This window comes from Filicampus tigris, chromosome 7, assembly GCF_054856515.1.
Source record: "Filicampus tigris isolate MCC_2025a chromosome 7, RoL_Ftig_1.0, whole genome shotgun sequence".
NCBI lineage: Eukaryota > Metazoa > Chordata > Actinopteri > Syngnathiformes > Syngnathidae > Filicampus > Filicampus tigris.
Genome location: NC_141223.1, coordinates 24,908,711 through 24,935,804, shown reverse-complemented (window position 1 = coordinate 24,935,804; position 27,094 = coordinate 24,908,711). Strand labels below are relative to the sequence as shown.

General features: G+C 41.4%; 1 protein-coding gene across 2 annotated transcripts in view; it reads left to right on the top strand.

The window, feature by feature from the left end:
- Nucleotides 1-27,094, top strand: part of LOC147145354 (RNA-binding protein Musashi homolog 2-like) — a 160,644-nt gene that overhangs the window by 11,017 nt on the left and 122,533 nt on the right. For both annotated transcript variants that reach the window (XM_086036066.1, XM_086036065.1), the window contains exon 5: nucleotides 2,841-2,882. In XM_086036066.1, coding sequence (XP_085892192.1) covers nucleotides 2,841-2,882 — 42 coding nt within the window. The remainder of the gene's footprint in view (nucleotides 1-2,840; nucleotides 2,883-27,094) is intronic.

The following is a 27,094-nucleotide window of genomic DNA, read 5'->3' as shown; positions in this document are numbered from 1 at the left end:
ATCAATTTGGGCACCTCAATGGAAAGATTACATCAATATTTAGTAGAGCCTCCTTTTGCAAAAAAGAACAGCATCCAAACGCTTCCTATAGCTTCCAATGAGGGTCTGAATTGTGGTTGAAGCTATTTTGGACTATCCTTCTTTACAAAACATCTCCAGTTCAGTCAGGTTTGATGGTTGTCCGAGGATGGACAGCCCGCTTAAGTCACACCACAGATTTTCAATCATATGTCCACATGTCCATTCCAAATCATTGTACTTGTTCCTCTGCATGAATGCCTTAGTAGAATTTGCGCAGTGTTTAGGGTCATTGCTTTGTTGAAGTATCCAGCCCCGGCACAACTTCAACTTTGCCTCTGATTCTTGAACATTTTCTCAAGAATCTGCTGATACTGACTGGGATCCATGCAACCTTCAACTTCAACAAGATTTCCAGTACTTGCACTGGCCACACAGCCCTATAGCATGATGGAACCACCACTAAATGTTACTTTGGGTCGCAAGTGTTTGTCTTGGAATGCTGTGTTCTTCATCTGCCAAGCCTTGTTATGTCCAAATAATTCATCCATCCATCCATTATCGATACCGCTTATCCTCACAAGGGTCGCGGGGCGTGCTGGAGCCTATCCCAGCTGTCTACGGGCAGTGGGCGGGGGACACCCTGAATTGGTTGCCAGCCAATCGCAGGGCACACAGAGACAAACATCCGCACTCACAATCACACCTAGGGGCAATTTAGAGAGTCCAATCAACTTACCATGCATGTTTTTGGAATGTGGGAGGAAACCGGAGTACCCGGAGAAAACCCACGCAGGCACGGGGAGAACATGCAAACTCCACACAGGGAGGCCGGAGCCGGGATCGAACCCACGACCTCTGAACTGTGAGGCGGACGTGCTAACCAGTCGGTCACCCAAATGGGCTTTAGCACACTGTACCTCAAGTGACTGTTTATAGCAGGAAAGGCTTCTTCTGCATTACTCCTACAGCATCTCCTTGTGCAAAGTGCGCCGAATAGTTAGTTGAACATGCACAGTGACACCATCTGCAGCAAGGTCATGTTGTAGGTCATTGTAGAGCTTGTCTGTGGGTTGAGTTTGACTGTTTTCACCATCCTTTGCCTCTGCTTATCTGAGATTTTTTTTGGGCTGCCACTTCGGGCCTTAACTAGAACTGTGATTGTGGTCTTCCATTTCCTCGCTATGTTCCGCACAGTAGAAACTGACCGCTGACATTTCTGAGCTAGCTTTTTGTATCCTTCCCCAAAACCATGGCGATGAACAACCTTTGATTTCAGGTCATTTGAGAGTTGTTTTGACGCTCCCATGTTGACACTCTTTAGAGAAGTTTAAAAATTTGCAATTGGCCGCCTTAAATGCTCTTTCTCATGGGTGGCTTCATCTGTATATGCCGGTGAAGCGTAATTGAGCTTACCAAACAAATTTTGTGTTCCAATAATTAGCGCTGAAGGTATTCAAATCAATAAAACAACAAGGGTGCCCAAATTTATGCATTTAAGTAATTCCCTGTAATTACACTGTCATGTGAATAACACTTACACCCATTTTTTTTCATTTTCTTATTTTTACATGAATGTTTTTTCCATGTTACAGACATCGCATTAATGTGAAAAATAAAAAAGTTTCCAAAATTGGACATAAGTGTTTTTCACAGGACAGCGACGATATGTTTTAACGTGCATGCATGCTACCGTGTGTTTTAAGCTGTCGTATGTTTTACCATGCCTGCGCCCAATAATACGGTGCGCCTTATGTATGTGTTAAATACAGAAATAGCACCCGTAACTTAGCCTTTTGGTCGCGGAAATACAGTACTGCACACTTTGTGTAAATCCTATAAACTTCATTTCACTTCTCAACTGTCATTGCGTTCACCTGCTATATGATACATTGGACTGAAACTGCTGATTAGAAAAAAAAAACCCCATTGATTTATAAAGGAGAATCTTGAAAATGATCAGGGGTGGCCATACTTTTTCAAATGACTGTACTTGATGTTGCTTTCATGATGCTCATCTTTTGTTAATCCATGTGCAAAAAGAATCATAGTGCTTTTATAATACAATTGATTGGTCACTGCTTTTCCATATTTTGATTTAAAATTTTTGCGGTACATTTAGATAAGGCCCAAGGGGGAAAGCATTTGGGGAATTTGCTTCATTTCTCACTTCAGTTTTAAATCTTTTTTTTTTTTTTTTAATTATATATTTTTGAAACTTTTATTTCTTTACTTTTAAAGTTTTTTTGCAAATGTGCTTAAATGTTGTTAACATACCTTCTAGAAGTTTTGTTGGCTGCTTTTGTTTTCTCCGCTTTGCTTTTGAATGTAAACTGTTGCGTTTGTAAATGATTGTAAGTGTGAAGCACATTGAATTGCCTTGTGTATGATATGAACTATTCAAATGAAACTGCCTTGCCTTGCCGTGCCTTCTTCTGTGCTGATCTGTCTTGCGCTTGTTTGGAGTAAAGCCTATACATAAAATGGCCTGTAACACTGTCCTTCAGTTGCTTATAATGTTCGGTTTCACTTTACCTTGAGTAGGAATTGTGATGAGAATATCCAATAGCCTCAATTTTATACACCACATGTCTTCATAAGGGTTGCGAGTGAACTTATTTAATTAATTACCCCTATCCTGCAGTCGATCAAGGCAATATAGTCAAATCACCATCCTAAGGGATGGTTTCATGGTCACTTCCATTGTCAGGGAAGTTTCCCATGTTACTCTGCAAATACAGTGTATTTGTACATCTGAATTACCTTTCATCAAATTGTATGTCTGTGCTAATGTATGTCGGGCTCTGTCTTTGCTCCTTTAGATTGACCCAAAACTTGCCTTTCCTAGACGCACTCAGCCCAAGGTAAGGTGACTTCTACTTGAAGGACTGTATATGTTCCCATATGAAGCTGTCACTGTTAGATTGCATGGGATTATGCAATAGTAATTTTACATGGTGTGTTTTAAGACACTGAATATGAATGGCTGCTGTCCATCCAGCGTTGCTGATGTAGTTTTGTACATGCATTGAACTAGAACATACAGTTTGTATCATAGATTTTATATCATTGAAAAGAAAATTGAATTTGAGTTTTATTTGAACTATATGTGGCAGTAATGTGCAGGTGCAGGGCTTAGGAAAATGGTTGAATTTCCCGTTGAGGGATAAATTCAAGTAAAATGAAATTTGGCTGTGCTGGAATCTCGCTCTTTCTTGCTTTATCCATATATATTCATACTAGGGGTGTAACGGCACGCTAAATCACATTTTGGTTCGGTTATTTTTTTTGGGAAACTTCGGTTCGGTACATTTTCGGAACAAAAAAACAGATTTAAAAAAAATATATATTTATTTTGAAAAGATGACAAGTAATCGGTACTTTAAAAAATAAAATAAAATAAAAGTGAAGCATTCGAGTGATATTCTAAGAAATTACACCAGAATAAAAAATACACTAACAATAAAGATCCCTTAATTTTGTAAATTATTAAGACACTGAAATCTTTAAACACTCAGCAGCAACAGCCTATGACACATCTAAGTATTCAAGTTAAACACAAGTTGTCATTACAGTACATATATTTACATATATTATATATACTTTTTGTGATGAAAAAAAATACATACAATAACAGTTACAATTATTGCTAACTATATTAAAACTCTTTTTATAATGAAAAACATTTTTAAAAGTCTTTATGGAATTGTATACACTTTTTAGGCATTGAAATCTTTGAATGTTCAACAGCATATTGTAACGAATTGGGTTATCTGTGTTGTGGTCGGATTTGTGTGCTGCTGAGTTGTGATGTTTCCGAGGTGCATGAATGCATCGTACGGCAAGCGAGTTGAGCAGCGGAGAAAGAAGAGCAGAGCGTGAGCAGTTGTACTTGGATTTATAAAAATGTGATCATTAAACTACGTCTGACGGCATGTTCCTGGAAGACGCTACAATATGATAAATCTCGCTATTCAAGTTTGACGTTTTTGCTCCCTCGTTTGAGAAACATTCACAGTCGATGTTTCCGAGGTTCATGAATGCATCGTACGGCAAGCGAGAGTTGCAGCGGAGAACGAAGAAGAGCGCGAGTAGTTGTACTTGGATTAATAAAACCGTGATAATTAAACTACGTCTGACGGTGTGTTCCTGGAAGTCCAAAGTATGGACATATTTCAACGAAAACTCAAATGAATTGGTCGTCTGTATCCTTTGTAAATCCGAGTGATGAACGAACACCTGAAGCGACGTCACCCAGGTGCTGCTGGAAGATGACAGAAAGCAAAAAGCTCGAGGATCATAAGTTCATCTAAGTACTAACTAATATCACCAGGTTTTACTGAAGTTGCTGTTATGTGCGACGTATTACTAACGTGCATCGTTAAGTTTCATTTCTCGAAGCAGCGTGTTGCAGTCAAAACGACAGTGTTGTTTCAGCTTTTTGCATTATGAGGCTAACGTTAGCTATTTCACTCCAGTCAAGTTGTGTTGGTGCTTGCAGGTAATGTAACTGGTTCCGTTGCTTTATGTACCCACAAACGGTAACACGCAGCATCTGTTTATACATCCAAACCGCTGCTGCCCCGGAAAGCTCTCGGTCTCAACGTCTTTGTGTAGACCCCGGCCGGGCGCAGCACAGCATGCACAGCGCATTTAGGACAATGTCCTGTTTCTGCTGCTTAAAAAAAACCTAGAGGAAACACTGGCCTGCTTACCATAGTTCGTTACTGCACTAATATATGTCTGCCTTTTCAAAATCATTGTGATAATATGTCAGTATGCGCTCTGCTTTATCCGCCTATTTTTAAGGTGAAAGCAAACTGATGTTACACAGTCAAATAAAAATAAAAAAGAGGAATGCACACCAGAAAGAGCATCTCAACTCACACAAAGTATCCTTAAAATTATTGTCCAGAACATGAGACCGATTGCATTTGTGGAGGGTGCTCCTCATTGGACTTTATTTATGAGTTACTTATTTTTTAGTCATACTTGGGCAGCTTAACATGAGCTCACACGTTGTTTCACTGTAATGCAAAGACAGAGAAATACCTCATTCATGTTCACACGTCATGATGCTTGCCTAAAAGAGATGTGAGTGTTCATTCAATTTCAAGGTTTTTTTACTCAAAGAATTTAAAAAAAGTGTTCAGAAGTGGTTTTGTAAATTAATAATCGTCAACCAAAAAATTGCTGGATTAGTCAAAAAATTGTTCGACTAATCGACTGATCGGAAAAAATAGTCGATAATCGGGAGAAAAATAATCGTTTGGGACAGCCCTACTGGCAAGCCAAACCAACTTTCTTTTTGCACGAAAGAAATGGTACTGGACACCCTGCCCTCGACCGCTGCTCATCCCCGGTTCAAAATGAACCGTGCAATCAAAATCATTTATTCCCTGTGACATATCCTTCGTGAGCAACGGCATTCGGTGTCTGAAATCCATCCACTTTCAAAATGACACGCAGGAAAGAAAGAAAGGTTTGTTTCATCCAGCATTAAACTCAGGTTTAAATGACCAGAAACACATATTCATTAAAACCCTAGTAGCTGGAAGCATTTATTTCAAAACATGTGTCCGCCTTGCTTCCCACGACACCAAGTCGCGTGGACAATCATGTCCGCTCTTCACTGATTAGTTCATTCCAGTCTGTTTGCTCAGGTTTGCCCCGCCTCAGAAATGCTCTTCATTTGACTGTACCAGGATTTCCAAGCTATTGATTTACTCCAGACAGGACAAAAGTGGCCTTAATGAGAATTTCCTTTTTGCTCAGCAGGACATAGATCTGACTGCAAAATGCATCGCAGTGGAAGTAAATAGACTACATCTTTTCTTAAGATGGAACCCAGGGACAGCAAATACAATGAAAACAGCAGGGGCCCCAAAAGTGAACCCTGTGCAACACCATACGGCAGTGGGACGGAGCGGGACTGGGAGCAATCAGGGCTAAGTCAAAAGGTTTTATATGCCAAATAGCATCTAAACCACTCAAGAGCGCTACCACTAATGTCCACTTGGTGCTGCAAACGAGCCAACAGAGTACAGCAGTCCACCGTATTGAACATTGCAGGCATCCAACAAAAAAAGACACACATCTCAATGTCATTAGCCAGCAGGACGTCATTTAAAACTCGTAACAGGGCTGACTCTGTGCTATGCATCATCTTAAAACCTGACTGGAAAACCTCCTTCATGTAATGCTCATCCAAGGAAGATTTGAACTCAGTGTGCACCACATTTCCCCCAAAATTTGAAATAAAAGGCATCTTGGAAGGTGTTAGATTTGACAGCACACCTTGATCAAGACAAGGTTTCTTGAGCAAGAGTTGCACTACAGCATGTTTTAAATATTAAATTTTGTAATTGATTGCGTCAAAATATTTGACGCATTTAACGCATGCACAGAATGACTGCCCATGCATAATCTCACTCAGTGGAGTGCAGTGAGCAGCAGAGCGTATGCGTGCGTGTGTAATAGTAAAGCAGGTAGGCCCTCTGGGTGGGGAATTCATATTCTTAAAACATACAGATGCAACCATAAATAAGCAGGTAGTCATTTGCACTCATTTCAAACAAAAAAAAAAGCATTTCGAAAGGAGACGGCAGCTTTAAATGTGAATAAATTGGTTTGCCTCAGCGACTGAGAGTGAGTAGAGAAGAGGGTTGTCTTGTTTTGTGTGAATAAAGTCAGTTAATCTAACACACGATGGGCTGATAACTGTACTGCTTCTCACTCAGTCTCATAGTAGACAGAGCATAACACTCACCCGGTATATGAGCCAATCACATTCGTGTGCACTTCAGGGATCAACTCAGAACCTTTTGCGTTTTTTTGTAGTCAATAAAAATATTGTCTACTACGGAAAGAATATTAATAATTTTAATTAAAAAAAATGTTTTCATCTCATGAGGATTTATTGTTATAATAAAAAAATACATTCCATATGAACAGTATGTTGAATGTAGATATTCGTCTTGTGTCTTTTATCTTTCCATTCCAACAACAATTTACAGAAAAATATGGCATATTTTGGAGATAGTTCGAATTGCAATTAATTACGATTATTTGTTAAGCTGTAATTAACTTGATTAAAACTTTTAATCGTTTGAAATATCTTGTTTTTGCAGTGAATATAGGTTGAATATAGGTTTGATTTGTAGATAATCGATAAAAAGAACCAAAGTGTGCTGCAATACTGCTCACTTATGATTGACACTGCAGGATTTATCTCTGTCATGTAGATAGGTAAGGTACTCAAAATTATACAGGTATGTAAGACCGTTCAGCAGAGCTGGGCACTTGACCCTTTTTTGCCGGTCCGGCTGCGACCCTCCACCTTTGACCTGGGTACCCTTCCAGCCGCAACCCCCCGCCCTTATTCATAAAAATTATCACCCCCCACCCCGTTCCACCCCCCGGCCGTCCGTGATTAACGCCGCCGCGGGAGGGATGCTAATGGCAGAAGCTTTTTAAGGATGATTAGCTGGCTAATTTACTATTCGAACCCGCTGTGGACACGCTTCAAAATGCGCCACTAGTACTATACTACTTACCCAACTGCGTGTGCTTACTTACATTGCGAGCCCCGGGGTTGGTTTTGTCGTATTGTATAATTTGGGTCCAACAGATGGCCAGAAGTCGCATTCAACAAGTTCTTTTCCAAACTTCCCTTCGTTCACGGCCTTCAAAATAAAAGCATACCAGCCAACCACCATACACAGCAGGTTTGCTACGGTGTATTTCCGGAAGTAGAAGACGCCAGTAGAAGTGCATGAACTCCACCTTGATGTGGCAGCTTCATACTTGAGTGCTGCGCGTAGCTTAATATACACCCGGACACAAGTTGTTTTGAAACAGTTAAGTTCCAAGTCAGGGGGCGTCGCTTCAAAAAGACAACGACAACAATGGATATCATGCCTGCTCCAACCATAAAGGGACCGAGATGACTAGACGATGCATTTAATTTTATTGCCAAACTAGTTTGCTTTTGCATCAGCAACGAGCTGCGTGCTGCATCCTCTCTCTCCTCTCCATGTGGGAAACTGTATGGACTCATACTGCCAGTGAGAGTAAGACATTAGTTCTGAGCATGCGGGCAGTGTGATAGACAGTCTTCAATTTGTCAACACTCACACAATGGCGCACACATGCACTCACAGTCTTGCTTTCACAAATGCAGCCTCACTCTTTCTCTAGCTGGCTATCTAGTTTGCTGCAGCCTTCCCTGCTGCATGATAGATCTGATGCTAAATTTAGAGGCCATTTTCTAACAGTGAGGGATTACTGAGCAGGCGGGAGAATGACGATTGGAAAGCGAGTCAGAAAGTAGCACAGCAAGCAGGGTACTATGTGCCAACCCCTGTTAGGGCTTCCAGGCCCTTTTTTGTTGATTTCTTTTTGTGTCTTTTCTATGTGTGAAACATCGTTGCCAACAAACAGAAGCCTATGTGCTAGCTGGAGGAAAAACTCTTCATGAAATCTCAAGTGATGGGGTTGTTCTTTATATCAACTTACTAACTAAAAAAAAGAAGGGAAATTTAAATTCATCTTGGAAGATGGCTTTTTTTCAACAGATGATAGGCAGCTATAACAGTGAGACACCGTGTTTATATTTTAGCAGTTGGAATCTTAATCTAGGCCATATTCCATAGTAGACTGATGTTGGGCTCTGTATGGCCACTTTTTTTTTTCAAATGTAACCTGCAAACGTTAGAGGTGTGTAACGAAAATGGGATGCCAGATCACAGAGCTCGACCCCGATCCTCCGCGGCCAGACCCGGAATACACATATTCGGCCCTTTTGAAGTGCCAGCACCCAGCCCTTGGAGCGACCTGCCGGAGCTAAAGGAGGGCCAATGCATGGTCTTTCCAAGGCAACCACAGATAGCATGGACGTGGTATCTCAGCAGGAGGTCACAAAAAGGCCAAATCCAGCACAAGACCCCCTGGGTCTTCACTCAACTAGCCCGTCTCTGGCCTAGAGATCAGACACACAGGACGCGCCCTCTTTGGCGCCACCACCACCTGGAACACACATTTCAGCAACCAAACTGCACATTGGTAGAGCACGTGCCACCCCTAGTGGCGAGTGTGAAGATGGACTGACCCACGTATGCAAATAAAAACTAATTAAAATTATGTTTTAATTTGCGTCCAATGTGTTCGTGTTGATCTGCCTCCACAGGACATATGAAATGAAAACACCCAATGCATGATGTTTGAATTATATTGCAGTTGTAGTTGTGTTTGATTTCTGACCACTTGTGCAAGAAAAACCCCCACAACAACTACTATGCGTTCCATCATCCCGGAATGTGACCGACCTGTTGTTCAGTGCCAAAAGAAAAAAAAAAAAAACACAACACAACAGGTATTTTAACTTTTCTGCTCATGTGTGCCAAGCTCTAAAAAAATATATATATATTTCACAAATTTGGGAAATCACTCCCCCAGCCAGCGCCCAGACATGGGGGGAGGATGCAGCCAGCTTCATTAACATGTGCAGCCTCTATAAAAGGCCGTGCAGTATCTCTCTCTCTCTCTCTCTCTCTCTCTCTCTCTCTCTCTCTCTCTCTCTCTCTCTCTCTCTCTCTCTCTCTCTCTCTCTCTCTCTCTCTCTCTCTCTCTCTCTCTCTCTCTGTCTCTCTCTCTCTGTCTCTCTCTCTCTCTCTCTCTCTCTCTCTCTCTCTGTCTCTCTCTCTCTCTCTCTCTCTCTCTCTCTCCTGGGAAAAAAGAATCTCTCTCTTTTTGGAAACTCTTCTCAAGACTCAGGCACTCTCTTGAGAACCTCTTGTAAACCTTCTACACCTTTTTGTTTTAGAGTGGCTAACGTTATAACTCTCCTCTGTCACCAGCCACCCTCTGATCCGTCCCGGGTCATTTGCTCCTTTGCTCCTTCTTGTTACTTTTGAGTCGCCTGCCGACCAACCACGGCACACGTGGGGACCTTCACATTTTTGTTCGGTCCGATCACGGTTCTAGCCCCACCAGCCAGCCAGCACAGCGCGGCCGCACCTCCAGATGCGCCACTTCCCTCAAAACTGGGATCACAGCGTGCGTCCGACAAAAAGCCGACGCGCCCTCACGCCTGAAACGGGTAGCCACACCTGGTCCGAACCACGCCGCGTGCTGAGCCGCAGAACCCCCCCTGTGGCCGTTGCGATCAATTTTCCTTGGTCGAACTTTTTTTTTTTTTTTTTCATTTTTGGCCCTGACCTTTTCTTCTTCTTGCTCGCTTGTGACGTCACTCTCCGCGGCGACGCTTCCTCCCCCTTCCCGTGTGAGCGACGACCTGTAAGTGCAGTTTGCAATTCCTACAAGGCATACCTACTGTTGGTGCATGATTAAATTGGGAATAAGCAGAGCTTGGCATAAGTCAGCTGACCTTAACCTGGTACGCTAGCTCACCGCACTTTACACGCGCACGCACGCACACCCGCACGCACGCACGCACAACACCTGCACACACGCACGCACACTCACATCATCCGGTCCCCAATGCCCCTTTCCTCACAAACCTTTGATATTAGTTTTTCTTCATTTATTTAGACTTGCCTTAGTATATCCATCCATCCATTATCTGTACCGCTTCTCCTCACAAGGGTCGCGGGGCGTGCTGGAGCCTATCCCAGCTGTCTTTGGGCAGTAGGCGGGGGACAACCTGAACTGGTTGCCAGCCAATCGCAGGTCACACAGAGACAAACATCCGCACTCACAATCACACCTAGGGCCAATTTAGAGTATCCGATCAACTTACCATGCATGTTTTTGGAATGTGGGAGGAAACCGGAGTGCCCGGAGAAAACCCACGCAGGCACGGGGAGAACATGCAAACTCCACACAGGGAGGCCGGAGCCGGGATCGAACCCACGACCTCTGAACTGTGAGGCGGACGTGCTAACCAGTCGACCACCGTGCCGCCCTGCCTTAGTATAGGATTTCTTTATTGTGTTTGTATTTCTGTTTCTGAACATTGTAGTGTGTTTCGTTTAGATTTTCAATAGAATGCTGTAGAAAATAAATCATTGTCATTTACAGAAATCTCGTGTGAATTGTGTGTGTTTGAGTTAAAGTTTCAATCACTGATCTGGTAAATCGGACATTCCTATTTTTAATGTAGCACCTTCATATATTAAGACTGAATTACGAGGACTTTTTCGTCCGTTTTGTCCAAAGATATGGTGCCCTCTAGCGGCGGTTGAGAGTTAGTGCAGGCATTAACCCAATCGCTGCCCATTTATTAAATTAATATTTGATACTAAAAAATCACTACAGGTGCATTGATCAAACTATGGTGTTAGACAACAGTATGAACCCTGTAGATATCGTATTCCTTCAGCTTCTTTGACTTGGTCATGTGAAAAGCTTTCTCCGAATGGGCCCATAATAGTGTTCCTATACCAGGATATAAAAGTAAAGATATTTCTTTGTTACTCATACTGTACAATGACATTTTCTCTGAATGTAATCCATTCCTGACAAGAGGATCCAATTCAGTAGGAGCTTGCTGGAAATTTATCTGACCTCCTTTGTGGGGGTCCTATAGTTACTTCTGAGTTGATGTCTAATTTTGATCCAAAAATGATTTCACTGCCTGTTTGTAACACACAACTGATGCAACAACTATTTTGTAAATCCATTTGAATCCCCTAGATTTCTGTGTATGCATGGTTGTAAGACAGTTGCGTTGAGAACCACCGTTTGTTTATCAATAAGTATTTGCCTATGGGCCGACCTCACTTTCATTTTAAACGGGCTTCCGTTAGCGTTTCCAACTACCAACTTCGACAAACTACCACTAGCACGCCCCACCCCCGCTCCCCGGCACAAGATCGACCAATGACAGCATGCGTGGCTTTATCCCATGAATTGATTGGCTGCGCATCATCGCTGCCAGTCTGGCCAGTATCATCAACACTAATAAATAAACGGCAAATAAAATCTTAGTGTTTGTTAAAGTTTGTCTTACAACTGCTTACCTTTTAACTAGAATCCTGTGTTGCATTTTATCCAAAGGTCCTTGTTGATATCGAAATCAAAAGTTAACTTGCCATGATTACTTCCGATGTCAGAGCTTCTTCTTCGTCGTCTTAAAAGAAGAGAGAAGAAGAAGAAACCGCAGCTGCCACTGCCGCCAACAAAGAAGCAGCAGCATCAACAAGAGCAAAAGTATTGACAATAAGTTTTGCTTTGCACAACAACAAGGGTTTAAAACTGCATTCATCCACTAGGATTGCATCTTTGGCTAAAATGCACCGCGGGATTCTAGTTAAGGTAAGCCAATTTTAGGATAAAAATGAAAACTTTAATCACTGGGCGATATTTGAAACTAAAGACTCACAGACTTACTGCGGCCGGACTAAATGCGGCTCCTATTAGCACCTTCTAGGACCTTTTTTTCTTTTATGTACCTTCCAGGACCTCGCCTTCTAGGATCTTTTTTGTTTTATGTACCTTCCAGGACCTCATAAGCCTCGCAGCATTTAAAAGAGACGCATTTAGTCCAACTGCCGTGAGGCTTCCATAACACCGTGAGTCTTGCGTTTCAAATATTATATAATATAATATTATAAACGTGGGGATAGGCAGTCCAGTCTGTCACATAGGTGTAATGCCCAGCTCTGCTAATTATCAATATAGTTAATAGTATTTTACAGAGCTGGGCACTTGACCCTTTTTTGCTCGTCCTGCCGCGACCCTCCACCCTTGACCTGGGTACTCTTCCGGCCTTGACCCCCCGCTCTACTATTCAACCCCCCAGTGGACACGCTTCAAACATGTTTCAAACACAACAGACGACAATCTGCAAGCATTCAACAAGTTACTTATTTTGCACACTTACCCTCCTTCACGCCTTCAAAATAAAAGCATACCAGCAAACCACTACACAGCAGGTTTGCTACGGCGTATTTCCGGAAGTAGGGAAGACTCCAGAAGAAGTGCATGAACTCCACCTTGATGTGCCAGCGTCATACTTGAGTGCTGCGCGCAGCTTGACTATACTCGCAGAGACAAGTTGTTTGTCGGGGGGGCGTCGCTTCAAAAAGACAGCAACAACAATGGATATCGTCCCTGCTATAACCATAAAGAGACCGAGATGACTTGACGATGAATTTAGTTGTATTGCGAAAACGACCTGGAGGGGGGAACGTGGATGAGTAGCTCTTACACACACATACGTGACATAACACCCACGCTGCTGCCAAACTAGTTTGCTTTTCAGCAGCAACGAGCTGTATGGTGCATCCTCTCCTCTGTGGGAAACTGTATGTCCTTGCAACATGTGACATAATGGACCAATCAGAGCAGCAACAATTCCTGATGTGTGCGTGGCACGTGTTGCAGACCTGTCACCAACAGCACAATGCGTCGGTCATGTGAATCAATGCGGCAGTTGCCGCTCGCGCCAATGCGGGAGTAGAAAGAAGCCTAAAAAGAAGCCTTTCACCAAGTAGGCTGAGATTAAATTTGGCCGCCTCGCGACCACGTCACACGCATGAGGGCCGATTAGTGGGCCAACTAAAATCCACATCCGGCCATGCTTAGTCCTGCCCTTTTTAAAAATTTGTCAGCCCTATCTTTATTTGCACTCGTGTCCTCTTCTTCATCATTAATTTAGTAAGCCGAACGCACTCTGTGTTAGACATGACATGGAAGAAATGTATTCAAATCGGTGTACAGTACATTAGCCAATCAGGACGCAGAATACAATGCAGGGGTTTGTACCTGGAAAAAACAGCATGCTGGATTGCATTGTAAAAAATACAGGCAGTCAATTAGGACACAATACGGGTTTGTACGCTTTAAAAAACAGCATGCAAAATAGCACTGTAAAAAAAATCTGCAAAGTACGAGTCCGCAAAAGGTGAACCGCGATATTGCGAGGGACCATGGTCTTTCATTGACTCTTCCCTCTCCACAGACCATGACAGATTTAGCATTTGCAAGAGGTGCAAAGTTAAAACTGGAACATTTTCGCACCTTTTAAAGCACATTTTTAGATTAATTTTTGTTTCATCACAACAAGATTTCCTGAGATGTGTGACGTTGTGATGAAATAGCTTCAACACTTTATATCATGGATATAGTGAGTTAGCTGCATTATCTCAATGTTGTTAAAATAAAGTAAAACAAACAACAACAACAATGCCACAACAACACAGGTGCACAAAACGATTGCAACCATAAGTAATCCATAATCCTGTGTTTGGGACATTAGAAATTGTAAGCAGAAACACCCAAATTGAATAAACATGAATCCATAACATTTACATAAAATGATAAGTGTCTTACATTTAATAGGTAGTGGGACTATATTAAAACACTCGTGCAATTTATAAGAGGCTATTCACACATTGAGAGGTAACATAAGATGACAGTATTACAAGGTTCTCACTCGTAAATACAAATTGGCTGTATTCAAGCTTTTATAGGACTGTTTTATGAAATCAAACACTTTATCCAGGCATTAGCCATACCCTCTTTAGGCTCCAGACTGACCTCTGTCTGCTGAGGGCTGTAGTCAGGAATACCTGGACTTTGACGCCAATTCAAATCGTTCTTTTCACTGCATGAGATCAAACAGACTGTAGTTGTGGTTTCCTCTGTGGATCCACATTCTTTGTCATATCATTGACACTTGCACACACAAAGCTACGTACACTTAACTAGCTAGCCCTCTCGTAGCTTCCTCACTTGCTCTCTCGCTTGTCCCTTAAAGTGGGAGGCAACCCAAACATATTTTCTCCAAGAATATGTTCTATGCAAGCCCAGTTGAAACAAGGCACTCTGATAAGTATTGCGTTTGTGGAATAAGAGCTAATCCAGCCGTTTTTAGCCATCTGTGGGAGCGGCCATTTTGTAACTTCTCTCGACTGAAAATGACATCACAACTGCCCAGGGCTCGGGTAACGACCAATCACGGCTCAGCTTCAGAAAACAGGTCAGCTGTGATTGGTCGTTACCTGAGCCCTGACCAGTTGTGATGTCATTTTCAGTCAACAGAAGTGACAAAATGGCCGCCCCCAGAGATGGCTAAAAACGAGCGGATTAACTCTTATTCCACAAATGCAATAGTAATCAGAATGCAGTGTTTCAACTAGTGGGCCAAATGGGAACATAACCTTGAAAAAAAAGGGTTTGGGTTCCCGCTTTAAAGGGGTTTTGCCTAATACTAGTATTGATAAATTGGAAACTGTAACATTAACAACTGGACATGGTTTACCAGTAAAGTACACATTGTTCCAATCCTATTATTACCCAAATTGGTATTGGATTGACAGTTGAAAGTTGGGAGATGATTTCAATTACAGGATGTATGCCTGTAACTGACCAAAGCAGTCAATAAAATCAGTAAAAGGTGTATTTCCATGCATGTTTTTCAGTTGTGTATACTACCTTCCACCTTAAAGACCAAGTGTAAAATACACTTTGCCAACCATCTTTTGAGTAATACTGATGGCTAAAACTATTTGAAGCATACTTTAGTTAGTTTTTATGACACAACCCCACCAGATTTACAATTGGACCCACAGCAACGCGCTTAACAACAAAAATGCAAATGTTCGTCAATCTCCACTAATCTTCGGCGAATGATGTCATTTGAAGAGATCAAGTCGCCAGTCACCCAATTTGAAAAAAAATCCACTTGTTGTTGAACCTAACCTTTAATTCATAAATATTACTAAATGTATTACTTTAGTATTATTATTATTATTATTATTAAGATAAACTGATGTGCCACATCAAAAAATGAGGGCAGATTTGGAATAAGCATGAAAAAAAAAAAAAGTTTACTTGCTTCTGCTTGAAAAATCGTAAAAATGTGTTATTATCCTGAATGGAATGGAAATCAGTTTTTACACACTGCAATCAAAATGAAAAGGCAATGTGATTCCGTGTTCCTCATCTACTTGTGAATTTGCCTATATGCAGATTGTTTTTTGGAAACCTGTCTGTAATTTGTTGAAGAGGTCACCTCATTGATGTTTTTCTGCTCTTTGAAATTCCTAAAGCCTGGTTCACATGGCAAGATTTTAAAATTCCATACTCTGAGAGACCCCACATGTGACGAGAAAAAATGTCTCCCTCCCGCACTGGACCCTTACCAGTTCGCATACCGGTCAAATAGATCCACTGAGGAGACCATCGACACTGCTCTGCATGTTGTGCTGAGTCACCTGGAACAACACCAGAGTTATGCCAGGATGCTCTTTGTGGATTTCATCTTGGCTTTCAACATGGACATCCTCATCTGCATCCTGGAGATTCTGGGGCTTCGCCCTCTCACGTGCACCTGGATCAAGTATTGTTTGACCAACAGATGTTAGGCTGTGAGACTCGAACCCCACCTTTCCTCCACCTGAACACTGAGTACCGGCTCACTTCAAGGCTACGTGCTGATCCCCCTCCTGTACTGTCCTATCTTACAAAGGGGAGGTCCAGAGACTAAAAACTTGGTGTAAGAACTATAACCTGCAACTGAACACAGCAAAAACAAAGGAGATTATCATTGACTTCAGGAGGAACAAGACTGGCCAATCCAAGCGGCATCCCTCATTTTCATTAAAATCAGGGTGGTCTGAATGCATTTCATCCGAGTATGCCGTGATTGACAAGGCGGAAACAGAAATAGACTCACCTGGGTCCGTGCATGTCATTGGCAGCCGATAAACTGCAAGATCTTCCCTTGCGGATGATGTAGTTGGCCGTGCATGTGACGTGGGCAATTGGACACCGCCTTGCACCCAAGACCGTGCGTCCATGTGTGACCCTGACCCCCTCAATAGTGACGGGGGTGCTATTAAAAAAAATTAACATGGTAATTCAATTCATTGATTCAGGGTTTTCGGAGTCGAGCGGCGAACAGTGAGTTTGAAAAAAAAAACAACACTCGATCAGCGATTCGATCAGAAGATGGAGCAATACATCTATTTGAATTATTGGTTTACTCTACAGTTGACCCCCACCCTAGCGAAAATGCATTGGAAAAAAATACTAATTCAAAGCCCAAAAGTTATTTAAAAAAATACTGATAATTATTAAATATAACATTAAACATGACATGTTTACGCCATCTTCTTTGGCATTAATGGAAAAAAAGATGCATGAACATCGCCAGTCACTCAGCTGGTTCAACAGCTGTTAACAAGTCTTACTTACCAGCTACAAGCTCACATTGTGCTCCTGCTGAAGTCCCGGACGGTGCCCACAGACTGCAATTCGTATTTTGCCCGACATTATTTGTTCACGTATACGTTTATGATGTTTATTACGTTTGTACAGATTAGGCCCCATCTACACAAACTGGATTGACTTAATATGTAAATACGCAGCAAGAATAGCTCAACACACATTCGGTATGACCGCAGTATATCTCGTATCCTCGTTGATCAAAAAGTTTAGTGTGTCTGTGGTCAACAGCTAACCTATTCTCGTGAGTTCAAGTGAACAACACGCCTGCTTGCTGGCATCTGTGTTTTGCTGAATCTGCGTGGGAAAAAATTCGTCCCTTTTGTCGCTGAGGCATGAAGGCTATTTTGAATTACAGATATTAAAATTAAATTCATAACATACATACTGTAGCTAGTTCTTTTTTGACATAAATAAAATGGTTTTCAGACTTTTTATCAGAAAAAATAAATAAATACATGAATGCTGTTACTTTGTGATTGGATGGTCAAAGGCGCGCAGGTGGAGCTTCTGTCACCCAGTGCATGTCTTTCCGCTACCACAACACGAGATAAGGCTAAAAAAAGATAAAGGCTCACATCCACTCTATGGCAGCTCAGACCATCTTTGGACTGAATGAGGCTGTGTTTGCTGTAATGTCTTATATGGCGGATCCGATCAGTGACATCAATGATAGATCACGCAAATTATAACATTGCAGTCGATCACCGATTTTGCATAAAATGCAAAATATCAACAGATTTCGATCCACTCGTTCATATAGGTGTAAAGCTTAATTCCTACAATTATTCAGATGTTCCATCCTGGTGTCATATTTATGAATGAAATCCGATGACATCCAAAATGTCATCTACTTTTTGTAACCAAATTTGCAGATGCGCTTGGGGCGTGTAATAGAAAATGCCCTAGATTCCCGGAACGCCTAGCGACACGCAGCACGGTCTACCAAATTCACAAAAACTCTCAACTAGACTTGTCCTGGCCCGGTGCCCAATGAGGCACAACATGCTCCCAAACCAAACATGCTAGACTAGACTTGCCCCAACACCAAAATAAAGTTGTTCCTGTTTTTACGCTGAGCGCAGTGGTGCTAGTCTACCAAAAATTGGGCTTCTGGTAAATCGATCGGCGCCTTGAAGCTTGTCAGTAAAATTAATAAATAAACCACATCACATTAAAAGCTGCAGGGTCTAAAGCATGGGAAAAAAAGGACACGCCTATAGTCCGGAAAGTACGATATGTAATTAACCTATTCCGTGGAAACAGTTGCAATAGGTAATGATTGTCATGCTTACACATTAAGTGACATCACAAACAATCACTGGTGCTTCTGTGTTTGTATAATGATTGACATAATTTGGCTAATGATGAAAGCAACAGTGCTTGAAAAGCTGTCGAGAGACATACTGTATCTGCAGACCATGCAGGATGGCATAAAATAGAACTGTAAGCAACCGTGCAATGGAAAAATACATGCTTCCCACAGAGTACCATGCAACGGACCTCCTTCTGTGAGTCTGCAGGGTTAATCACTCTGTATTGTTCCGTCCATATTGTCGACCATGTGAGTTAAATATACGAACTGGACAATGTTGTTTTTTTTTTTTGTTAGCAGAAAAGAAATATTTGATGTCATCTTTGACTTGGAATTTTTGTTGCTGTTCATTATCTGGCTCATTCTTATGTTTTCTTTTTTTTTGGACAATGCTGTTTGTTTTTGTTTTTTCTTCCTCAGTCTTGGCAGCATCACACAGACAGAGCACAGCTGCATGGAGTTTTGCAATGCAGTGTGTTTATTCCGGTGGGAGCATAGCAGTGTTTGAAAGGAATCCCCTCAGTGGACTCTTGATCAGGCTGACTATATTTCCCGTAACTTGTAGTCTGGACAAAACAGATCACACAGATGTTGCAGACCTTGTGGAGAAATCGGGAAAACCCCCTGTTTGACTGGCTTTAGTGAGCTGCCAATAATACAGAACGATTGGTCAACACTTGCAAAAATCACTTTGCTTTTTTTGTCTGGCAGGCCTCGAGCCATGTTGGATAAATAAACACAGCTGTCACCTCTTCCGGATTGTCCGTATTTTGTGACGACAATCTCTGAAGGCAACCTCATTATGGACGGAACATGAGGGTGTTCCGGATATGAAGAAACAAATAATCATGGGTCACGTTGCCCAACAAGGTTGAAAACGAGTAAAAAAAATAGTTGGTAGATAATTGCGATCTATGGTTGACCACACGGCGCATCCGCCGGTGGCTCCGGTGACATAAGCATCACTGTGGAGGGTATTCGAGCACTAGCAGACAAGTCCAAAGCTGAATGCTCAGGACTTGACTCGACTCCAATTGCTACTAGTTTTCATAGATTCATATGAGTGCGAAAAAACAACGGTGGCTGCACAAAGTTTCCGATTCTTATGTCCACTGAATCGCAGAAAACAATTGTGATGTGCTAATGACAACTTTATCCATCATAGAATACCAAACACCATCACACTGCAGTGTGCTGTACTGTCAGCTTCATAATACTTGTCGGAATATGCCAAACGGCCACGGTTTGCTGAAGTGTAGCTAATGGTGATTGACATTTGTAATCATTTTGTTTTTATTTTGGTCCTTCACATAAAAATGCTTTTATTAAATACAAATATGTGTGTGTGTGCAGTGTGCATTGTCAGAATGCAAAGTAAATATTTTCATTTTTTTATTTATTTATTCTTTGAAGCATTAATATTAATTTGTTCAGTGCAATGCATTGAGCTTAGTACACAGTCATAGCGATTAATGCACTTGTACTAACAATAATAATTAAATTACCGGTACTAATAAATATGTATGTGGTAACATTGCATTTCTGTATGTTGCACATTCCCTAGTAAAATAGATATTGACTTGTTAAGTCTGAAATCATTTCCATGTGAAGGAAAAATTTTATTTTAGATGACAACGTTCTCATCTTAACATGGTTGATGCAATAAATACATGATAAAATATATGATTATAGATAAGATTATAGAGTAACGCTTATTTTGTATAATTGAACGGTTTCCAGAAATGTATAAATCCTATTACAAAATGTACTGGGGTAATGGGGTACCGTGGTAATGTTCTTGGCAAGACAGTAGAGATATGGAAATTTAGCCAAAACGTTCTGGAAGTGAATTTTGATAGGTTGGCATCTCTGACTAAAGCATTCTGTATTCATAATTTTATCACATTTTTATGACAGATCTCCTCTACAATGGGTTGTACACACAATGCAATACAAAACTTGGACATCTAGTCTTTGTAAACAGTGGAGAAAAGTAAAACACTGTCACAGCAGCACAAATATTTTGATATTTTCATCCATCCATCCATTATCTGTACCGCTTCTCCTCACAAGGGTCGCGGGGCATGCTGGAGCCTATCCCAGCTGTCTTTGGGCAGTAGGCGGGGGACACCCTGAACTGGTTGCCAGCCAATCGCAGGGCACACAGAGACAAACATCCGCACTCACAATCACACCTAGGGGCAATTTAGAGTATCCAATCAACTTACCATGCATGTTTTTGGACTGTGGGAGGAAACCGGAGTGCCCGGAGAAAACCCACGCAGGCACGGGGAGAACATGCAAACTCCACACAGGGAGGCCGGAGCCGGGATCGAACCCGCGACCTCTGAACTGTGAGGCGGACGTGCTAACCAGTCGACCACCGTGCCGCCGAGATTTTCATTTATTATTTATTTATTTATTGATTGATTTTTGTGTAATTTCTGTGATCTCTAAAAATGTACAATATGCAAAGTAGTATTATGTAAGTTCTATATTTGGTCCCACTAAACAGAGTAAAGTTTGAGAGTAAAATATCCAGCGTAAAATTCATCTTAAATTTACACTGAGAATTTGTGTTGTTTGTCAATTTGTTGTGTATATGGGTTCAGTCATAATGGGAACCCATAACTACGATGTGGCCCATGACAAAAATTAGTTTTGACACCCCTGGTTACGGCAGGGTTTTTCAAACTGTGTGCCACACATCGTTGTCAGATGTGCCGTAGGAAATTATCTAATTTGTGTGCCTGTGCGGTCTAGCGCCTGGCAGCATAATCATGTCTTTATTACATTGTAGTCGTACTCTTCCATACCAGAAGGTGGCAGCAGCCAATTGTCTTTGTTTAGACTAGAGACAAGCGAATTAGTGACGCATGTTTATCCAAACAGGCCCATGTTTCACACTGAGTAAATATCAATATAAAACTTTATAAAATACTTTTTTCTTTGTGTTTGTTTGATTCCTATTCAAGACGTTATAATATAATAATATAAAATCATTCTTCAATGTTAAAAAAGCCTTATACAAACAATATAACACTTATCTTGTTAAAATACGTGTGTTAAAACTTTTTTTTTTTTTCACAATTTCAGCTGCTGCAGGATTTTTTTCAATGAAATAAATGTGCCTTCAGTTCAGAGGTCATGGGTTCGATCCTGACTCCGGCCTCCCTGTGTGGAGTTTGCATGTTCTCCCCGTGCCTGCGTGGGTTTTCTCCGGGTACTCCGATTTTCTCCCACATTCCAAAAACATGCTTGGTAGGTTGATTGGACACTCTAAATTGCCCCTAGGTGTGAGTGTGAGTGTGAGTGCGGATGTTTGTCTCTTTGTGCCCTGCGATTGGCTGGCAACCAATTCAGGCCCCGCCTACTGCCCAAAGACAGCTGGGATAGGCTCCAGCAAGCCTGCGACCCTTGTGTGGAGAAGCGGTATAGATAATGGATGGATGGAAATGTTGATGTTTGAAAAACACTGGCTTATGGTATCCAGCCTTAGTTTGTGAATGGCTGTCTGACAAGAGCAGCAACAATGCCTCATACAAACTGCTAGATTTGTGTTTTTCTGAAATTCTAAATAGATAAGTGGGGAGCAAGGTTATAATCACCTTAAGTCAGGGCTTCTTTTTTCTACCTTTTTGATCCTAAGGCCCAACTTTTCCTGTACAAAATGTCCTAGGGACCCATTCCGAAACTATGATTTGTGTTGACTTATTAGTGACTTATGTATGTATTCAATAACTAAACTAATTCCACTTTCAGTTGAAAAGGTTAAAAAGTTAAACATTTCTCGATAAGAAAAGAGAATATTTCATTCCTTAGTAAAAACAAACAATTAAGCACCAGTCCTTTTGAAAGCCATCTCACTACAGTGTGATAGAGCAGCACTCTAGCAGCTAGCATGGTCTGCTTGCAACAAAAAACAACATCAGACTGACATTGGTGATATCGCTGGAAGCGCTGAGTTGCAAACAGAAAAATATGTAACTTTTTATTCTTGCCAGCAGCATTTGAATGTCGGAAGCCATGTCCGCGATGTGCTTACTCACAGTGTCTTTTGACAGCCGGATGGTTAGCCAGTAGCTTCTTTGCAGCGTTCTCTCATGCATGGCACAGCTCCACAGCGGCAGGTAGAACCAGCTCATCCGCTATAGTGAACGCTACTAGATAGCTTTCAAAGCCCTTGAAGAGCTGTTTTGTCATTGTAACGATGGACTTTTACTGTAGCTGTAGTCCATTTTGTTTTTAAACAGATTGGCCTCCTCACGGACCACAGGTAGAAAATTTTATCTATTTTGTGGCTCACTAGCTGGCGCTCACAGCCCTTTACTAATGTGGGCTCGATATTTAAAATAATATTAAATAATAACTGATTTCATGATGTCAGGTTTTAGAGCAGGAAGCTGCCCAGAATCAGGGGGAAGCGGCTGCACCCGTATTTCTTGTGCATAACAAACATTTAAAGATGTGCCGCATGAACAGTGACTTCTAGATGTACACAGATTTAGTCGTCATGCGGTGTTAAAATAAATCTAAAGGCTTGCATATGAATACATTCAGACAGCGACATTTAATGCTGTAGCATGATTGATATATTGCCAGGCAAGTTGATCAAGAAATTTGTTGAAGGCTCTACAAAATATAGATGTAATTTAGTACAGCATTTCTTATGTACACTTTTTGTTTTTCAACGGCATATCCTTATATGTGCTGTAATAGATTTAAAAATTGAGCCTGTTTTGACAGAAAGTGTGCATCGCAGTGGAGCTGTTGTCTGAAGTTTCAATTTTGTTCTCAGGCAAAATAATTCATTCAACATTTAATGGATACAGAAGATGAACGAGCCAGTTGCAGTTAATGTCCTCATGAGAAAAAGTGTGCTGTGTATGCTTGTAACCCAAGCACACTCATATTTCCTCTGTCATTTTTAGAATACCATATACCATACTAACTATAATCTCAGCCATGTACGGTAATGCTTATAGTGTTTACAAGGTATTTTCTGCCTTTACACTGTCACATTTACAAACGTAGATTTTAAGAATGGCATTGGCAGCTAACTTGGAGCATTATGGGTGACAACCTCAAAACTGTTTTGGTTATTTACCCTGCAGGTCCATGTGCCAAATGTCCATTTCAAAGCATATATCTGATTTATTTGTCTGCATGAAAATGTACCGTATTTTCGGGACTATAAGTCGTGTTTTTTTTTTTTCATAGTTTGGCCAGGGGTGAGATTTATACTCGCGAGCGATTTATGTGTGAAATTATTAACACATTATTACCTGTATATCATTTAATTTCATTTCACATGTTATTTTAACCCACCTAAAGAAACTTAAAGGTAAATCCTAAAAGCTATTAGAATGCATTAATAATCTAAACGGTTATAATCTAATATTTCGTTAAATAAGTAATTAAAATAGTATGATAAAATGACAGTTTGACTGTCTATCAATCCATCTATACAAAATAGTGTACTGTTGCTTCAAGGTGCCGTGTCTGGCCGTGGTCTTGCATCATCAGCAAACCGCAGGCACGGAGCCGAGAGCGGAGGAGACGAACAGAGAGAGAATTACGACTGAATACAAACATACTTTTGGAGACTTGGAAACATTCTACATGGTCGGTGATAAATAAAAGACTTATTTAATCGATCTACGACCGTTTTGGTGATTTTAAAGTTATCTTGCCGTAACTTTCTTGTGTTGTATGGATGTTAGCTAAATGTTACCATCGTAGCTCGGTAGAAATGATGTGTACTAAGCGCACAATTTTATTAATTTGATTTATATGGACACATTTATTTGCGTTACGCAACAGAGACAACTTGGCTTCCGAGAGGGGGTGGTGGTTGGGTGGGGGGCGTTGTTTAATGTAACGTAAGCATACCGTTCAGCCTGTTGCTGCCTCGATTCTATTTTTATTTTAAATTGTTCATCATTTAAATTTTAAATGACGTGTTGGATTTTATCGAATACAATCCTCCCAAAATGCGACTTATACTCCAGTGCGACTTATATATGTTTTTTTCTTTTTTCTTATGCATTTTATGGCTGGTGCGACTTGTACTCCGGAGCGACGTAGAGTCCTGAAAATATGGTACATTAAAGTGGTCAACCCAATATGTAGTTAGTTGATGTAATTGTGGATCATTTTTAAAAGGAGAATGATAAACAAATGTACAAGTAGGAACAAATGCACACACCTGAAATACTTGAGGCACACCGTGAATGATGTTTACGCTGTGTGAGACAAAGTGGAAAAGATTGTTCTGCATGGATGTCAAGACTGAAACATGGTTCATAAACAGTAGCAATATTTGCCTGAAAATTATGTTTTCAAACAGATTTGTTAGCAAAACTGAGCTTTCACTAAGAGGTTGCACCTTTATTACTCCATTTCTTTCATTTCACTTTTCCCAGGGGCAGAACTGAAGCTTGGTCACACTTCAAATTTTGGCTTACAACAAAAAGCAAAAAAATGACCACGGGATAATCATAATTTGACAAACCTTTAAGTTTGAGCACTAGTAAGTCAAGGTACCCCTGTAAAAACCCAACTGTACACACTGCTTTATTTAGCTAACTGTATAAAACATACATATAGTATACTGTATAGTATATGCAAAACATTTTATACATGACCCCGATGGCCCGTAGCCAGTATGCTGCAGTGTTGGGTCACTATACAATACAATACAATACAATTTTATTTATATATCGCATTTCATAACAGCTAGAGCTGTAACAAAGCACTTAACAAACAATACAATAAATAGAACAAAAACAATAAAAGGCTGTGATACATGTATTCATACATATAGGTATAAATAATATATAAAATTATAAATAAATAAAGCCAATAAATTGACATAAAACACTATACACAATTGACACCGGAAAAGAGCCAAAAATGTCCGGTCTGATCAAAAGCCAGAGAAAACAAATGTGTCTTCAACCGGGTTTTAAAAATGGACACAGAGGGGGCTTGCCTCACAACCAATAGGAGGTCATTCCAGAGGAAAGGACCAGCAACAGAAAAGGCTCGATCCCCTCTGAGGCTCCGCTTGGTCCTCGGCACTTCAAGCAGCGCCTGGTCCGCAGACCTGAGGCTGCGGGAAGGTGCGTAGGAGTGGAGGAGCTCCGAGAGGTACGCCGGGGCGAGGCCATTTAATGATTTAAAGACAAATAGGAGAATCTTAAATTGAACCCTGAAATGCACTGGGAGCCAGTGAAGGGAGGCCAGAATTGGTGTTATGTGCTCGATCTTCCGAGCTACAGTTAGTAGGCGGGCAGCAGCATTTTGGACCAACTGGAGACGTTTGAGGGAGGACTGGCTGATTCCAAAATAAAGTGCATTGCAGTAATCTTGCCAAGATGTAACAAAGGCATGGATGACTGTTTCTAGGTGCTGATGGGAAAGGAGGGCCTTTACCTTAGCCAGCTGTCTAAGGTGAAATAAGCTCGATTTTGCAACAGCGCTGATTTGATGGTCCAATTTAAGATCACTGTCCATTTTAAAACCCAAGTTTAAGACTGTTGGCTTTAGTTATGAAGCCAGGGGGACCAGGTCAACAGGGTGGGATGGAGACGAGCCACTGGGACCGAATACCATAAATTCTGTTTTCCTTTCGTTGAAATTTAAGACATTTAGTGACATCCAGTCTTTGATGTCCTCTATGCAGGAAAAAAGTGGTCTTAAGGAGAAAGCCTCTTAAAAGTTGTGTGAAATGAAGTTAGCCTTATGTTGCGAGTTTTGGATAGCCCGATTGCTGCTAGCAGCATAGAGTCAGACCAGTGGCAGTGGAACAATGGAGTAAAACAAGACAGTGATTCAAAATGAAGTTTTTTCACCAGGCTAATTATGTCCAGTAACACACGGACAACAACTCTATGCTAACAAGAACCCTCCATCGCTTGATGCCGACAGCACAGTTTAGAGCTGGGCATTCCGTCTATTTGAAATACCGGTATGTCACTGATGACCCAATTTGCTCCGCTTGATTCTACTGGGAATGTAACTCTTTGTGCCTCTCCAGCCAGCTTGTCTGACTGGAGCCGCTGACAAGTTACACGCTGCTTATATAAGCCCCTTTCAGACAGACCAAACAGCCCCTGAACTTTGAGTTCCTGGTTGCAGGAGTTCCTGGTAATTAGGACTTGTGTGTGGTGGGCACTAGTTTGCGTTCACACAGAGCGACAGTGGACAAGGTAGTTTATTCAAATTGGTCAGCAGGGGAGGGAAGTAATTGACCACCCCTCCGTGCCTGTGCAGCTATTATGAAGTTCTTAAATATGGGATTTGAAATATTTTGTGTTTGCATGATCTCCATCCATCCATCCATTATCTGTACCGCTTCTCCTCACAAGGGTCGCGGGGCGTGCTGGAGCCTATCCCAGCTGTCTTTGGGCAGTAGGCGGGGGACACCCTGAACTGGTTGCCAGCCAATCGCAGGGCACACAGAGACAAACATCCGCACTCACAATCACACCTAGGGGCAATTTAGAGTATCCAATCAACTTACCATGCATGTTTTTTGGAATGTGGGAGGAAACCGGAGTGCCC